Source organism: Heloderma suspectum, chromosome 2 (genome assembly GCF_057233095.1).
Source record: "Heloderma suspectum isolate Gila_16-S chromosome 2, 16-S_ref, whole genome shotgun sequence".
NCBI lineage: Eukaryota > Metazoa > Chordata > Lepidosauria > Squamata > Helodermatidae > Heloderma > Heloderma suspectum.
In genome coordinates this window covers 237,549,766-237,567,699 of record NC_139459.1, presented here as the reverse complement: position 1 = coordinate 237,567,699, position 17,934 = coordinate 237,549,766, and the positions used below count along the sequence as shown (strand labels likewise).

General features: G+C 44.1%; 1 protein-coding gene across 2 annotated transcripts; it reads right to left on the bottom strand.

Annotated features, from left to right (window-relative positions):
- Positions 1-2,435: 2,435 nt before the first annotated feature.
- Positions 2,436-17,627, bottom strand: CCNG1 (cyclin G1). 2 transcript variants are annotated; one of them, XM_084838615.1, is made up of 7 exons: positions 17,358-17,627; positions 14,919-15,182; positions 11,824-12,077; positions 9,614-9,692; positions 9,425-9,523; positions 7,253-7,447; positions 2,436-5,741 (listed from the first exon to the last, which is right to left on the bottom strand). In XM_084838615.1, exons 2-6 carry the CDS (start codon positions 15,180-15,182, stop codon positions 7,256-7,258), a joined length of 888 nt encoding a protein of 295 aa, XP_084694741.1. In that variant the 5' UTR covers positions 17,358-17,627; the 3' UTR covers positions 2,436-5,741; positions 7,253-7,255. The 2 variants fall into 2 exon arrangements, with proteins under 2 accessions (XP_084694741.1, XP_084694743.1); XM_084838617.1 differs by lacking the exon at positions 17,358-17,627 and adding an exon at positions 17,016-17,217 and having other exon boundaries at positions 3,468-5,741.
- Positions 17,628-17,934: the final 307 nt, after the last annotated feature.

The following is a 17,934-nucleotide window of genomic DNA, read 5'->3' as shown; positions in this document are numbered from 1 at the left end:
ATACTCTGTGTCTATAATTGTGTCTTTATGCTTAGGCACATTTACTTGCCTATGGGAAGTGAGGTAGTAATTTTCATGTTTGAGAAACTATTACACTTAAACTACCTCATCATTTGGTTTATACTATGCTTAAATTGTTCAGAGCCAAAACAGGGTTTTTACAGTCTCTTAAGAACTCAAAGCTATTACTTCAGCTATTAAGATGTCATGATACAGGACCTGCATTAGGCACAAATTGATCAAACAAGCTGCCTCCAGAAGTTTAGTTTTATTTGTATGTGTATATTTAAACACAGAGACGCAAAGAGCTGGTAAGGATGACATAGCGTGGCTCGTTGTGGGTTAACTTGCAATGAGCCACAGTGTTCATGGGCACCATTTTGCATATCCAACCCCATGGGGGTTGCTGTGCAAACCTATGCTTGCTGGTTTCATGTGACATGACAAGCCCTGAGCGGGGGTGGATATGCAAAATCGCAGCTGCATGCACCCCATGCAGCCTCATTGTGGACTGAATTAACATGGTGGGCTGTCATGTTGTGTGAAGCAGCCCAAAGCTTGCATCAAGCAAAAGAGAAGAGACTTCGAAATAAATGCAAGCTTTTCTCCCCTCAGGCACTGTATGTTTCCTAACCAGAGCTACAACACTGTGTCTCTGGAAAATAGAAGGGTTGGTCCTTGGGAGAAACATGACACGTTCATATACAGCCGGAAACAGGATTAGCCCAGCTCCAGCAGCAACATTATAGAAGGTGCACAGAAGCAACTCAAGACTATCCTGTGCACATTTACCAAATTGTTTATGCGCAAGCTGCAGTCTAGGTGACTTAAGATGTACAGCTTTCTGCCCTATATTGGCTGCTAAAGTAGTAATGTGATCCTCTAAACGTGAGCAAACAGGATCCTGCTTGACTCTGGATAAGTGTGCTATTATGCTTGCCTAGGATAGCAAGAAACCAAGCACCAAACCTTAGGCCAGCCCCTTCTGTAAAGTGAGAACTAATACTCTTTTAGGGAATGCGAGATGACTGAAGAGCATGCCCACTCTTGGCTGATTCTACCACTGTAGCGCGGAAAGTCAGAAGCTAGCTACAGGTCACAAGGGTACTCAAGATAAAACCAACTCTGTTTAAGTAGGGAATGAGTACTGCTTTTAAGAAGTGAAGAATGGTATCAATCTACTTGAAGGCAGTATTATCTGGCAAACAGGAACTTGTGGAAGTTTCATGGGTACCAGGGGCATTAAGGCATATAAATGCTTTTTCCTAGCCATCTTTTATACTGAAGAGGAAATCTCCCTTACTGCTCAAAGCAGGGCTGCAGAACCTCAAGGCTGGGGGGTCCCAGATGACTACACCCCCTTCCCTTGGCCCCACCACTTTTCCCCCCCAACAGCCAAGGATTCCTGGCTTTTCCACATTCTAGAAGATGGAAATACCTTCCCTGAAGCTTAGTTACTGGCAGTAAGAGCTTTAAGAGAGCAATCCTATGTTCCCTGGACAGTGTCTGGGGGAGATAGGATTTTTCGGTTGCCCAGCTCTGAGCTCGTAGACAGTACTATGCGCTCGTAGCCCATAGCTGGGAAGCCATGCTTCCTGCCCCCTCCCCCTTGTAGCTAGGGCTGAGAGAGCGGCGGCAGCTGCCCCCCCCAATCTCTGCTCATAACGGAGCAAGGACAGGCCATAAGGGGGGCATTCCTGAGGGTGGGGAAGGGAGGAGACGGTGGAAGGTGTTTTAGATAGCATTGTATGCAGTCTCCAAGCCTGTTCCTACCCCCTCCCCAAAGCTGTGCTTAGACGCCCAGAATTGGGCATCCAAGGCAAACTGCAGGGCAGCCAGAGCACGGATGTCTTCTCCGTGCTTCAGCCACCCTGCATTGGATAGGCAGTCACCTCAGACTTTAGAGGAAGGCAGAGGCGACCGTCTTCCTCAAAAGAATTGTGCCCTAAGTTAAAATATGCTATTTTGGCCCCAACCATTTTGGTTTGGGCCTTGAGCCCTTTGCATTTGGCCCCATCCTCCACTGGAATGGAGCCCCTCAGCTTCTCTGAAAAGGATTTCAGATCTCGGGTTGAAAGAGGTTCCACAGCCTGGGCTTAAAGAATTACTTTGCTTTAGAGAGTGCTGTTACTGGATTCGACAGACTCATGCCGATCTTCCCACTCCTATCAGCACCCTTTAAATTACAATAGTACAGTAACGCTTGTGGCTTAACATACCATTTAAAAACAGAACTCGGGTCACACTGTGCAGTGGAGCACCTCACTGATTTAACCCCACCACCCCCGCATGCCTCTCCAATAAATGTACGCATTTCTACCAATGGTAGAGATGCCTTTTAATTAGGGAGCGTGGCTGACTCCCCCAGGCATGTTGCTGAAGGTATATATTTGCTTTAACCTTCAACACTCGTCATTTTAATTATTTCTCTCTCTCTCTCACACACACACACACACACACACACACACACATACGGCTTCCTTTCAAATCTCAGTACTTTAAACCCCTTTGCCCTTCTGTTTTTCCTCTGACCTTTAGAAGCACGAGTAACTGATAGTTGTACACACACTAGATTCTTCCCTACTCCTTTTGAAAGTATTAGTATAAGGACATAATGAAAGACTAGCTGTGGCATGTAGAAGCTAGTATGATACAGATAGTGAAAAACTATCCTCATCCAAATGATCTCTACTTTTGGGCTCTTGGGAGTTCCTTGGATCAAATTCAGTAACACTGAAGTATTACATCTCGTACATAACACTAAGCTACGGTGGTGCTTGGTGAAATCTAGCTTGTAGTTGTCTGAACCCACCCCCACAACCAACAACCCAGACAGAGAACACATGCTTTGTGTTGGGAACTCTGGCTTGTTTAAACCATGGCTTATATCTGAACCCAGAACTGTGGCTTATCCCTAGCTTGTTTGTGCTGCTGTCCGCACTGAAGCAGCCATCCAGCAAGAGCAGCCTGAAAATGAATCTGTTCTGAAAGCTGGGAAAATGGGTAGGAGAGAACCAAACCAGGAATAAGCCATAGTTTGCTTGCTAATAAACCAATTCATGGCTAAAGCAACAAATCATGGCTAACATAGACCATGTCTTAGCATTACATGTGAACACAGCTAATGTGAGTTAAGACAATAACAATGGAACTGCACATTACAAATGAATTAATTGTCCAAGACTGGGGAAGTGGCTTAAATCTGTGTTTCCTCAAGCAGTCACACAGTTGAGTTTTTATCTGCATTGGGGGAGAGAGGGGTACAGAAAGATTAGGTAAAGGCTGCTCTTCTGCTCAAATTGTGGCCACAGTAGCAGAAGGTCTGAATATACTTCCAGCCACTTTAGATTAGTTTTCTAGGAAGGAATACAGTAGAAGCGTCTTACTCCAGTAGGGTATCTTACAATAAAGGTCTTTCCTTTAAGCTATCTGCAAGATGTGAGGCCAATAAGTTAGCCTGTGCAATTCCATTTCAATATGTTTTATTGAAAGGTACACTTGTCATTATGCCTTGTAAGCAACATTTTTGATAACCAATTGTACTATGTCCTCCCTCACACTAAACGCATTTTGAAAACTCATTCGCCCCAACCTACATTAAGATAGCAAAGGCATAAAAGACATAATCAACCCATTGGGAAGTTGAACAGTATGGTCACTTACAAACCAAAAGCAGCCTATGGAAACATCTATCAGTTTGTTTCAAAGAACAGCTTGTATTGAGGTAGTAGTAGTAAAGGCCTGCTTAGACCAGAACGAAGAAGAGTTTAGATTTAGAAATCTGTAGTTATGAGCAGAATTACCATAATAACACTAGCTTTGTTACTTCAATCCTAAGAATAAACAAACCAGTTCTAACTAATCCCATTCTGGTAAAATGTGATTGACCAGAGTTCATGAGCCAGTGCTTAAAACACTGGGTTTACCGCATGCATTGTTTCAGCCTGCAGTTTTAATACTTGTAGGTAGAAATGACTATACAAGAACTTAGATGGGATACTACATACTTTAAACACAAGCTACAGAACCGGTTAGCAAGTTAACATAGTAGCAAGAAGTCTAGACTAGAAGTAGGTGCCACCCAGAGTAGCAGCTTAGAGAGGCCAAGCTGGAGAAGCTGCAACTGATGGCATTTCGGCATAGCACCTCCTCGCTTACTTCATGTTTCAAGAAAAAATTCAGGAAAGCCCTGCATTGCACTTCTCATCCTCACCCTAAGGATCTTGTGTCAGCATTCAAGTGATCATGGTGCCAAAGGTGGGGAAGCTATGTTGGCTTCCCCATCTCCATCTGAATCCACCAGGAGTCCTAAATGGATTCATCTAAATGGTAGTAAGCCCTGCCTGGTTTCCATTGGCATCAGCATCAAGACCTTTCCAGGAAGGGCACGTTTGTGGTTGCAGCATGAAAACTAAAACTTTACACTAAAATCAACATTTCCTGCTTTAAAAAATGATCACAGCAACCCACAAGCTAGTTAAGACTGTTTCAGTGAGCTGTAGCACCAACATCGATGTTATCAATTTAATCCAATGCTCTACTGCATGTCAGACACAAAGTGCTTTTGCTATCCAAAAGCCACGTTCACCAAGATGTGCCCAAGGCAAGTACACAGGATTACCTCTCACACTTTCAACTGCTAAGACATAGAAAAAGCTTTAACTGGACACAAGCAAAGGGCTGGATCCAGACCAAGTTGGTTTAACTTGGTTCCCATGGAAATCAGGGGGATTCAAGCCAAGTCATGACCCACTGGTCCCATTGATTTTAGTGGGACCCAAGTTCAATTAACTTAGTCTGTATCCCATTTTTCTCAGTATCTCACTTTTCACAGTATCTCACTTTAGTCTGTATTCCTATTTTTAGGTACTGCCAATGTTTTCAGCTGGTGCTTGACCTCCATTCTTACATCAGTTTAAGTTTCACAGTGAACACCATCAAATATCAAACTCTTCAAAATAAATAGTTAAGTAAGCTCACAAAAATAGCATTCGTACTTTTGTTAGAGTTTGTACTGTATCAGTGCCTGTCACTTTATATAAAGAATGCTCAAGATGGTTTTAATACCTTGATGTTCAATATCTTTAGCATGTTCTAACACTTATCATTTGACTCCAGGCCCTGCAATCTCCATATGATCCAGTGCTGGCACAGACATTTAATACAGTCCTGTATTTGTAAAGTGCATCATGGCAGTTGCAGAATTCTGGATTAAGGTGGAAGCTTAAATAATCTTGGTTTTTTCTATTATTGTGAGCCTGCAGTGCTGTGCTGTGCACTGGTTTGCCATTTCACTAGTCCAAGGGCTTGTCAATCTGTCCAGACCATGCTTGTTTGCAGCCAGTGTTTACTCCAGGAAGTGCTGTATTTAGTAGAAATGTTTGGGACCAAGGACTGCTGGTGGTATGCATTTCAGTGTTCCCAAAAGTCAGAACACTACACTAAATTAGCAGCCTTATTTCTTTGTTTTAGGCCCAGGCATAATTCTGTAAGTGTCTCTTCGGTTTTCTTATTAGGATTCCCAAGAGGGATAACAACAGTCATACTGCAACATGCTGTATAGTCCTATAGCTCAGGGGCAGACAAGTGGACACTGTATAATCACTCATGGAGTATGGCTTTCAGTAGGGTCAAAGGCATCTGATAGATTCTCTGCTTTAATACAAAAGAAATCCTAGCCCTTCAGGTGGCACACATGGGACTAGTCAATGCCCCATCCTCTCTTCTGGATTGTCTCTAGCCTAAAGAAAGAAAAAAGATTGCAAGGTAAAGTGTATATATGCAAGTTGGTTGATTTAATCAGCATTGCTTACAAGTACAACATTCATTTATGGATAAACCAGTTATAGTGGAAGATTTACTTGCATTTCCCCAGTATTGCACTTTATTCTGCATACGAAATGGTCTATCTACATCAAATCACTGCCTAGCCTAGTGGTGGGAAACATGTGACCCTCCAGATGTTGTTTGATTCCCACCAGCCCTAGCCAACATAGCTAGCTCACAACATAGTGAGGGATAATGGGAGTTGCAGTCCAACAACTTTGAGGAGGGCCCCACATTTCCTATCTCTGGTCTACCTTATATTTCCACGAAGACATTTCTCAGCGCAACTATGGCAGAAGTGAATGTTCACAACCATGATATTTATGGAAATCCTAGGCCAGCCTTGTCCAACCTGGCACCCTCCAGATGTGTTGGACTACCACTTCTGTGATCCATGGGAGTGGTAGTCCAACACATCTGGAGGGTGCCAGGTTGGACAAGGCTGGCCTAGGCTAACACCCTCTACATTCCTTAATATTTAGAGGCCTGCTGTTTGAGCGTCAGCTGCTCAACCATCCTGGGCAGCTTTTTCTGCCTCTTACAACAGCTGCCAATGTTCCTCCCTTTATTCCTGAAAGGATTAGAACAGTAAAACAGGCTAGGAGCTTTGATTTTTGGTTCCAGGACCAGACTGTAGTGGGCTTGGTGCCACTGATGGGCCCCTGCCTGGCACCAACCAGTTGCCTGCTGGCACTGCTTCTGTTCCCAAAGCCCCCTCGAGGTAGAGCAGCTGCTTGCTGCCACCAGTCACTCACCTCCCTGAACTTGTTTGCCCAGGCACTGCAGCTGGGAGAATCCAACATGGCAACCAACCCCTGTGGAACAGAGCCAAGGGGCGGCTCCACTTCCATTGTAAGTGCTACAGCCAGGTAAAGGGGTGGCGATGAGTGACTGGCTGCAGGACCTGCACTATACCAAGGCTCTGATGGTGGCAGTGGCAGGGGTCTGGTCGCAGGGGTAGCAGTGTGACCTTCTGAGCCCCTGGGCCCTCTGTCAAATCACACATAATTATGCAGGACCAAGAGTGCAAGAAGGACAGAAAGTATGCAACATACATCCCTTGAGTATGTAAGCAAATTAGGAGGGTAAAGGGAATTTGGGGGCCATCATCCCAATATCATAGGAAGAGGCAGAGTGGTTTAAAAATGATTCTTAAAGATCCCTAAAAATTAGTTTTGTGCTAAGAATTAGGATTTCCCATCTCCTTACAGAAGTGCAGTTGCTGGATTCCTGGAACACCTTGAGTAGTGATACTTCTTCCACACATCTAGCTCTCTTCAACTCACAGGGTCAGGGCAGTTAAAAATTCTAAGAAGTCATTCTAATAAAAAGTCAGTGAAAGTCCAGCTTATATACCACTTGGGCCTTTGGCATGACTAAAACTCAGCCCCAAAAGCAGAGTTATTGATTGATTTAACCCAGTTACCTTTTAGGGAGCAGTTTCTGGGATAGTGGGAAGGTGGGCAATTCGGTAGTAACTGTGCTTTAGTTGCCGTGCAGTTCGACCAGATACAATCCATTTTAGCTTCTGAACATTTGGTTTGGAGCACTTGCTTGAGGAATATTCTGAGAGGCACTTTGACACAAGTTCCTTCCAAAAGGAGAGCTCTCTGCCATTTATCTACATGAGGCAAATTTAAAAATCAAAGCCCATTAGTACCACCCAAAAAGCAGCAAGAGATGGGTTGATGGCCAGTTACATACATGGCATTAAGACACGTACTAGGAGCTGTTAAATTGATGCCATTTATAAGATTGGAAGGTGATAATATACACTGTTACTATCTGCAAGGTTTCTAAGCCACCTGATCTTTATGAAGTTACTACATCTTTGAAGTTTTTATTACAGATGTTTACACTCTGGCCCCAACAACTGTTCAAACAAGTTTGTTCACATAGTTTAGTTCTATGATAGTAAATATCCTACTTTCCAGGACAGATTTGTCCCAGAAACATTACTTTCTGGAGCAAACAGGAAGCAAAGAGCCTTTCCAATAAATTAGCGCACTAGAGAACAGCCCGCTATTCCGGTTGTCCAAGCTACTGCATGCTATAAGCAGTAAAAATATGTCTAATTGTTAACTGTAAAACTTGCTGTGCCAATGGTCAAGCACAGAAGTCCCCAACCTTTTTGGACCCATGGCCACATTTGCGAATTTGAGAAACTGCTGTGGGCACCACCACAAAATGGCTCCCATGGAGGATGTGGTTAATCACATAATGGCTGCTATGGAGGCCTGGCTAGTCAAGAAGTGGTGGTGGTGGGGAGAGAAATAGCAAGACTAGAAGCTGGGGAGGGAATGGGGAGGGAATGGGGAGGGAATGGGGAGAATTGCTTCCTGGCCCACCCAATCATCTTCAGCCCACACAGACCTTTCCCCTTCGTGCTCTCTTCGTAGCTTCGCTCTCTCCCCTACTCACCCCTTTATGTTGCTGTTTCTATCCACTCCCAGCCTCTAGCCTCACTATTTTTCTCCTCCACACCTCTATAGCTCACTGTTTTGCCCCTCTTCTAGCCTCACTCTCTCTCCTCTATCTTGCTTTCTCTTCCTGCTTGCTGAACAGCTGATCAGTGGAATGTTCAGGAACAGGAAGGATAACCTGGTGCCTAATATTTTTCAATTTATTAAAAATATTTTTTTGAAGAGGGCAGGGAGTAAAGACCTATGCACAGACCCTTGGAGGACCTCTGACTTACAGTGTGTCACTGTTAGTGGCACCATGAGTAGGACATGGTGATGTTGCCACACAGGCAACTGTGCCAGTGCAAGCGTCCAGTACAGCACGGACAGGGAACCTCTTTTAACCCAAGGGCCAAATTCAGCTTTGGATAAGCTCTTTGGGGCTGCATTCTAGCGGTGGGCAGAGCTGAAGGCAAGGGGGTGGAGCCAAAGCCACAGGGTCAAAATGCAAAAAATACCAGCATATTGTTGCTTAAAGGTCTTACTGCCATAAGAAAGCCATAGGAGAGGCATTTCAAGCTTTTAGAATGGGGAAAGAACTGCACAAAAGCCAGGAAACCACCAAATGATATGGGATTGTAGGAAGCGTTAGGGTCAGGAACCCCAGATGGCGTGAGGAACCCCATTCCTGCAGTAGGGTATTGGTTTTATTTCTAGACTGTGGCCCCAATTGTATTTTTCTGAGTCACATCACTCAATCACACACTGAAGGCAGGATATTCATCCAGACTGGACAGGCCCTACTTCTGGAAAGGTTCAGGAGCTGGATTCCACCTCCACCCCCAATAACTCAACTTCCCCTTGCCACTTAGATACAGCTAACCATCTTTAACTGTGATCTAAATCATGCTGAAAAGGTGTAGAAGTGCTTCCTTGAAAGACACAGAGTCTCTTATCCAATAAGTGATAGTATTTGTAATACAAGTTGTCCCAGTCTTCCCCAAGCTGGTGCTCTCCTGATGCTTTGGACTACAACACCCATCATTCTGAACCATTGACCATGCTGTGCAGATGGGAGCTGAAACCCAAAATACCTGGAGGGCACCAGACTGGGGAAAGCTGAGTTAGGGTGAGGCTGGTGGAACAAAAGAGATCCAGTCTTATGTCATCCTAGAAGTGATTTAACTACAGCCTACCTTGGAATGTATTCGGAGATATTCTATAACTTCCACCAACTCCAGCAGTTTTTCTTCTTCAGCTTCCAGGGCCATTATTGAGAAAGCCAAAACTGATGGCTGAGGGACAGATAAAGTGATTAAGGTGACAGCCAATTATGTTAAGCTTCTGAAGAATTCGTGCAAGTGTTGATCAATCAAGATCTTTACCTTTGCTTTAGAAAGAAGAATTCTGCAATGACATGCCTTAAGCTGGGCTTCAAGTCTCTCCAAATTAAGATGTTTTTTCCTGTGAAAAAGCAAGGTCTAGTTAATTAGATTTTGGTATTTGTAGATGAAGACTATGACAAAAGATCACCTTACTAGCTTAGATCAGCAACAAGGTATTTTTAGGTGACAGTAGCAATATTTAAATCTTTAAAGTTAAATCTCCAAGGTTTTCAGTACATATCCTGCTATTTCATCATTTTCTGGTTACAGAATTGCATTTAATTGCTACTGCTTTTGATTTGTAAAGGCTATCTGTGTGTTGGTTTGGAGTTTGAGAAACAAGTTAGTCAGTAGTTTGGATGCAGCTTAGGTTTAGCTAGCCAGCTAATCTAGACAAAAGCTCTTCATCTCACATAGAATCATAGAATAGTAGGGTTGGAAGGGGCCTACAAGGCCATCGAGTCCAATCCCCTGCTCAATGCAGGAATCCAAGTCAGAGCATCCCCAACAGATGGCTGTCCAGCCTCATCTTGAATGCCTCCAGTATGGGAGAGCCCACCACCTCCCTAGGTAATTGGTTCCATTGTCATATTGCTCTAACAGTCAGGAAGCTTTTCCTGATGTTCAGCCCGAATCTGGCTTCCTGTAACTTGAGCACATTATTCCGTGTCCTGCACTCTGGGATGATCAAGAAGAGATCCTGGCCTTCCTCTCTGTGACAACCTTTCAAGTACTTGAAGAGTGCTATCATATCTCCCCTCAGTCTTCTCTTCTCCAGGCTAAACATGCCCATTTCTTTCAGTCTCTCTTCATAGGGCTTTGTTTCCAGTCCCCTGATCATCTTTGTTGCCCTCCTCTGAACCCTCTCCAGTTTGTCTGCATCCTTCTTAAAGTGTGGCACCCAGAACTGGACACAGTACTCCAGATGAGGCCTAACCAGTGCGGAGTGGAGGGGAACTAGTACTTCCCGGGATTTGGAAGCTATGCTTCTATTATTGCAGCCCAAAATAGCATTTGCCTTTTTTGCAGCCACATCACATTGTTGGCTCATATGCAGCTTGTGATGGACAACAATTCCAAGATCCTTCTTGCTTGTAGTGCTGTTGAGCCGTGTATCCCCCATCTTGTAACTGTGTGCATTTGGTTTCTTTTTCCTAGGTGCAGAACTTGGCATTTATCCCTTTAAATGTCATTCTGTTGTTTTCTGCCCAGCACTCCAGTCTATCCAGATCACTTTGAATTTTATTTCTGTCTTCCAAAGTATTAGCTATCCCGCCCAATTTTGTGTCATCTGCAAATTTGATCAGCATTCCCTGCACCTCCTCCTCCAAGTCATTAATAAAAATGTTGAAGAGCACTGGGCCCAGGACTGAGCCCTGTGGTACTCCACTCGTTACCTCGCCCCAGTTTGAGAAGATCCCATTGATAAGCACTCTTTGAGTCCAATTCTGTAGCCAACTGTGGATCCACCAGATCGTTGTTTCATCTAGCCCACTTTGAGCTAGTTTGCTCATCAGGAAATCATGGGGCACTTTGTCGAAAGCTTTGCTGAAGTCGAGGTATATGATGTCTACAGCATTCCCACAGTCTACAAGGGAGGGTACTTGATCAAAAAATGAGATCAGATTTGTCTGCCAGGACGAATTTGTTTTTGACAAATCCATGTTGGCTTCGAGTAATCACTGCATTGTTTTCAAGCTGCTTCCAGATGGATTGTTTTATAATCTGCTCCAGAATTTCCCAGGGATTGATGTCAGACTGACCGGTCTGTAGTTCCCAGGTTCCTCCTTTTTACCCTTTTTGAAGATAGGGACAACATTAGCCCTCCTCCAGTCATCTGGCACTTCCCCCGTCCTCCATGATTTCTCAAAGAGAATAGACAACGGTTCTGAGAGTTCTTCTGCCAGTTCCTTTATCACGAAGCTCGTTGTATCAATCCCTCATCTTCCCTCCCTCAGAGATTCTCCATTTTACCCTGCACAATACTAATTAAGCAACAGAAAAAGTGATCACAGCCTTCTTAGTACAAAGCTGTGCTTTCTCAGCTAGGCAGGCAGTAGTCAGGTATTTTGCTCAGTTGAAGTGTTGTCCTGCTACAATGCATGCCTATGTCTCATCAATACACTCCCCATTTTTTTTCTCCAACTGCATACTCCCCATCCTGCCTTAAAAGGAATCACCAATTCCAAGTTGTGAAAAGAGGCTTTTACCTTTCACAGCTCAGACTGTCATGCAGGATTGAATGATAAAGTTGTAAGAACTGGAAGGCAGTAGTTGCTTTCACTTTTCTACCAAGCTTCTCTAGAAGAATCTCCTCCATTCTCATCAGGTCAGAAACTGTGAACCGGCACTGGCTTATTCGGATTAAATCAGTGGCTAATGGAACACTTCTTTCTTCTTCCATTGCTTTCACAGCCAGGTAGAAACAACTTAGCCCAACACATCCCAAGTGTTTTGGCTGCACCTAGAAAAGAGGAAGCACAATCTTTGAATTAAAGGGTTTTTACAACTGTTTTACATTTAGGCTGCAAACCTAGACAACTTACTCAGGAGTAAACAGCATGTCAATCAATAGGATTTTGATGCAACACCAGTAAAAAGTACCCTCTTTTTTTACTTTAGATTTAAAAGGCAGCCAGTCGTGAAGTTACATATTCTCTTCTGTATTTCATTTTCAATTTCCAACCTCAGTAATAAGTTTGTTCAAAATATAGACCATTTTCCAGTTATTCCCCAAGCTGAACTGCATGTACAATTGATGCCGAACTAAAGGCTTCAGTGCAGGAGAGTAGAGCTAGTTTAGGGCAGGGGAAGGAGACAGGACGGGTGAAGCTGAAAGGGAATTGCCTGTGCACAGGGAAAGCAGCCATTCTACCCACACAAGGGCGAACCCCAATACTCAACTATCTCCAATCTGAGTGTCGATAGCAGTGGGGGTTTCACTGCTGGTTCATGCTAGCAATAGGGGAATGCCTCCAAGGAGCAGGGCCTGGGGCCTAAGTTCCACCCCTGAAGGAACGCCAAGAAGCTGTGCAGGCTGGAGGTTCTGCACCCTTGCTCTAGTGCAACACCACATGTTGTTCAGGGAAGCAGGTTGACAATTTCTTGCTAGCTGACACTCTGATTAAGCACCTGCAATCATAAACATGTCTCTAGCATGGTAAGACTACTCCGTTCAGTACAGAAATGATAACTGAGACAGTCTGCATGTGCCTGGTGTGCAGTCGTTAGTTGCCCAAGTAGCACTTTTTGAGAGAGGTACCAGGTGAATACATTTGTTTGTAACTCCCCTCCTCCTAGCCCTGTGTGCTACACTAAACAGCCACTACTGGGGCTGCACAGGCCTTCTAAACCAACACACACACATAATCCATAGACATACTAGAAACAGAAGATGTTGCATGGAACAGGTTTTTGCTCAAGAAACCTTAGCAGAAAGTCAGTTTGTTCTATGAACAGCCATCCCATATATTCTGTTAGTTAATGGCACTAACAGTACCTGTCAAGTAAGTTGCTCGTGCACAGCTGGGTTTCCTGCAGGGCACCCAGCTTGACACCTGCCCTCCAGCTCGTGCCAAGGCAGGTGAGTACTTTAAGTTTTAGGATGCTGCATCATCAAGGCTGTATTGTGTTTCAAGTACTCACCCAAGTTCCCATTAAGTTCATGCATTAAAAGTACTTTGGTCCCATTCATCTCTAAAGCAACCAGTTCAAGGTAGGCCAAGAAAAGATCTACATGAGAATATTAGGATTCATGGATTGGTTTCAAAGCAGTACCCACAGAAAAAGCCCAGCTGTGGGTTGGCATTTGTACTGATGTCAAGCAGTGCCATCTGCTGTAAAGTTGTATTTATACAAGTATGAGTCATCTTTCAGTACAAGTAGGGTCCCCCAAGAAGACTCATGATTAAAATTCTAAAACAATTTGAAAACTTTTACCACCACCAGAATTCAGAGCATGAGCAAATCATAAGAACAAGAATGTGGAGCTAATACATCTGCTGTACAGCCCATGTACATCTACTCAGAAGTCCCACTAAGTTCAGTGGGGCTTACTCCTAGGTAAGTGTGTATAGGACTGCAGCCTTAAAATACTAAAAAGCCATACAGCTCTCCCAAAACTGAACAAAGAAGGGACTAGCCTAATTTACTTTGGGAGAGAGTTCCACAGGGGTGCTGCCCCAAAGAAGGCCCTATGTAGGTTACTAATATGCAAGTGCTCCCCATAGAAACCCTTCATCCACTGCCTGTTCAGACTGCTGGAAAAGCAGGCATGTGACAAGCAGTCCATTTACTAGTCCTTTAATTAACATGGATATTAGCCTGCAACACAACACCTATTTTGAGCACAGTCATCAGAATGAAAGTTGGTATGCACATTCAGAACAATATTCTGCAATTCAACAGAAATCCCAGCTAGACCCTCATACACCTCATCAGGGAGGCCAGCAAACATGCTAGACACCACACAATTATGACAACTAAGAAGACTCTGACCTGGATCCCACGTAAGGACAACCCAGAGTACAAGTAGGGGTTGTCATTGAATCATGGCTTGTTGATGGATCATGGGTTATGTGATAACTCTGCACTATGGTTTAACTATGAGCTCTTAATGACAAACAACCCAGGAAGAGAACCTACGGTTTGTTATTGGGTTGTGAACTCTGGGTTGTTCGTGGTTAACAACCCATAGTGAAACCATAGTGCAAGGTTCACACATAACCCATGATTCAACCCATACTCTGGGTTGTCGTTACGTGCAAACCAGTTATTAAAATTAGCATGAATGTTCAAGGAATCATAGAATAGTATGGTTGGAAGGGGCCAACAAGACCACTGAGTCCAAAAGTTACACATTTCATGTTGAGAACCAAGAAACATTCTTGAACCCATTTTCCAAGAAGGCTAGGCACAAACAAGGCCCCTAAAACACTGTCCTTTACTAGTGTTCATCATTGAACGCGTTCAACGTTTCTTGAATAAAAGACAACTAGAACACGTTACTAAGGGAATAATTTTAAAGCTATTTCCTATAATAGCTACCCCTAATCTGGCGCCCACCAGATGCTGGCTGGGGATGATGGGAGCTGTAATCCAACACATCTGGAGGGCACCAGGTTGCAGAAAGCTGCTATATACTGTTCTAGATGTCCAAATCTTGACTTCACTTAATAGGATACACACAGCATAACTGTATGCGAGAACACAGCTAATGTTGGGTCGAATGCAACTCTTTGGAAGTGCAGACTCTTGTGAAGTCTTACACAAGAACTAGAGATAAATTGACAGCCTAAAAACTTACCTTCATTTTTGATAAAAACCTGTCCAAATAATTCACAGTGAGAGAAAATGTCTCTGTGCCAAAACCAAAGAACTGAATTAAGCTAAGCAGGTCTTTTACTTCAAAGTCTCGCAACCTCGCAGTCATCCGGAGCCCATTATCATGAGCAGATTCAATTATTCTGAGGCCAGAAAACTTTGGCTGACATCTTAACTCCTGTTCCAGTAACGCATTCAGCTGGTGCAGCAATTCCCGAGTCTCACTTGTTGCAAACGTTTCAATCATCTGAAATAGAAGACTTAGTTCAGAATAACTGCTTGCAGCAAAGCACTTATATGTCAAGTTGCACAAAGATCACATCTGAGCCTACCATCAGTTCAAAGGTAACTGACAAAGTAGTACAGCATCAAAGGTGGTAGAGTCACTGTTAAAGAGTCATTCTGCATGCATTATTACCTTAAATGCATGCTCCCAAAGCAACATTTGTCAAGTACATCACAAAATGCAGGGGTGGAGAGGGGATTGGTAGGAAAGAGCTAGTGGGTGGTCCAGTGTTCAATTGAAAATTTTGGCGTGAGGGGAGGGCATGGTCAGAAAGAGTTACTAACACTGGGGGCATGGTTAGCTGGCACAGCCCTGCTCAATGAACATATGGGCTGTGTTTCTGAAGATGCTTAAAAAACAAAATAGAAACTAGGGTTAAAGTAAAGATTCTAACAAGGCCTTGACTCAAATAACCTCGGCGCCTACATAGGAACTGTTTATTACATACCACAACATTAGTTTCATCTCCAGCTGCATTTATAATACAGCATCCAAAGCAGCTTATAATAAAAGAAATTACGACACAATATATTTAAGATTGCCATTCTATTACAAATGGGCTACAGCTCAAGACTTTCAGGCACTAGCGTGCTCACATTTAAAACATTAAATGTATTTTAAATATGTTTTACCATTTGTTTTACTGAATTTACTTTTAATATGTTTGTTGCCCTGAAAGCTTCTGCTATAAAGACTCAAACGGAATAAAGAAATAAAGTAGGATTAAGCCCTGGATTTACTGTCAAAGTCTACAAACTATAAATTAAGAGGGTCAAAAACTACAAGGTGTTGTTGCCAGTCTCAAAACCCTAGGCCCAAGGGATTGCTGACAAGCATGCGTGATACTACAGGAGAAAGCAAGGCACTTCATAATAAAAAGCTCAGCAAACTGGGCCCTAAACACATGCTTTTTTCATCAGTCCAGTTCTAGGAAGTCAACAGATCTCTTAAAACCAAGGATGGCTAGTTGGCAGGTTACTCCTTTCATCAGGCAGAGCGAGATGGCTGCCTCAGGCTGCTGATTTTGAATGCTATGAAAAAGCAGGAAGTTGTTACATTATGTAATTTTATCATTGTATTTAATCTTGTATTCCCAGGAAGGTGAGAATGCACTTCTGGGATTTTCTGCTACAGGAGCCATAATTTGATCCAATTTGACTGGGGGGGGGGGGGCGCACCATTTGTTGCTCTGCCTCAGGCAGCATGTTTTGGGCCAGCCCTGCCTACAGACACAATTCCTTTCAGGCCACATCACTGCATTTAAGCAGGGAATATGGGCTGAAGCCAGGATGGCACTAAAGTTCGGGGAGAGGAGAGGAGGAGCACCAGCAACCCCTCTGCTTTGCTAACTGAACTGACTGGCCTCAAAGGAAGATCCTGTGGCGCAGAGGCAGGCAGAAGGTCTGCTGTGATTTATTGGTAAGCGGTAAATAAGCGTTGCCAACTCCCACTGCTTTAAGAGCAAGAACAAAAATGCATGGAAACCTCTGGAAAGACACCTTCAGAATGAATGAAGACTGAACAGTAACAATACTAGAGATATTAGCAGCCCCTGAACTCCGCTGAAACGGAGAACCTGTTTATGATCTCCCAAGGATCTGTTGTAATCGTTATGAATCCGAACTTATGATAGTTTAGATAAAAAATTACGACAAGCGTATTGTATAAACGATAATAATTCCACACCACGGCTTATGCTAGCAGTGTCTCTCAGGGTCAGTGTTCCTCACCAGAAACTGTGCCCTTTGAGAAGCTCTGCCAGCCTTTTATTTTGGTAGACCTGATCTATGATACCTCAGAAGTGGATTTCTGATTTCATACGAAGTTCTGCATCTGCCCCGTTCTGCATCTGGCTCTCTGCGTTCGCTCGACCTCGGGATTTCAGTGTTTCTCGTCTTTTTAAAGAAAGCAGAGCCAGCCAGCCCGCCCCTCGTTTGCTGTAGCGACACCAGCTGCGCTCAGCGTTTCTTCCTGCCTTGCTTACATGCCCGGACTTGCCCTTGTCCGTCCGTCCGCCTGTCTGTCTCTCCCTCGCCCGCTCCTCGACCTGAACGTTGGCAACCTCCAGCAGGATCTAGACAAACGCCGCATACCCATGAAAAGCCCAGCCAGGACAGGCCTCCGCCCGTTACTCACCTTACGCCCCAGGAGAAAACAAATTCAGGCGGTTGGGAAGAGCGGTCCGAGTTGGAATGGAATTGAAAATAAGTAATTTAAATTAAAAAATAAACACAGAAATAACGCACATGCTACAGACTTTCGGGGGTTAAAAAAGGAGGAGGCAATCAGCCGTTTATTTCTTTAAAAAAAAGCGAAGAATCGTCAGAGACGCCCGCAGCACTGAACTATGCACTTGGAGTTCCCCGACTTCTTCCCTCTTCCGCCTAATCCAGCCGCGGCTACTGCTTCTCCGTAAGCTCCGCCCTGGCTTTTATAGAAAGAGGCCCGATCCCTGCGATTGGCTACTACCCTGAACTGGCCGACGAATCAAAAGCGTCACTCTTGCCCCTAACAAGGAGGGAGAAGCCGTAGAGATGGAATTTCCAAGGGGCAAACGCCCTCTGGCTACTGGTCAGAGATTTACTTTAAAGAGGTGTCTAGCAGCGATGTCTTCCTTAAAAAAACAAAACAAGAAACACTCTAGTGTAAACGCAGGGGCCCCAGTCCAGATTGGGACTCTAGCGGGTGAGTGGGGCTAGGGGCCTTTTAAGAT

Bases quoted from the DNA above. Each gene is read 5' to 3' on its own strand.
- CCNG1 (XM_084838615.1), bottom strand. From the start codon at position 15,182: ATGATTGAAACGTTTGCAACAAGTGAGACTCGGGAATTGCTGCACCAG. The intron at 12,078-14,918 runs GTAAGTTTTTAG...CCTCTTTTCTAG, and splicing joins GGTTTTTATCAAAAATGAAG to GTGCAGCCAAAACACTTGGG. The intron at 9,524-9,613 runs GTAAAGATCTTG...TCTGTCCCTCAG, and splicing joins TTCTTCTTTCTAAAGCAAAG to CCATCAGTTTTGGCTTTCTC.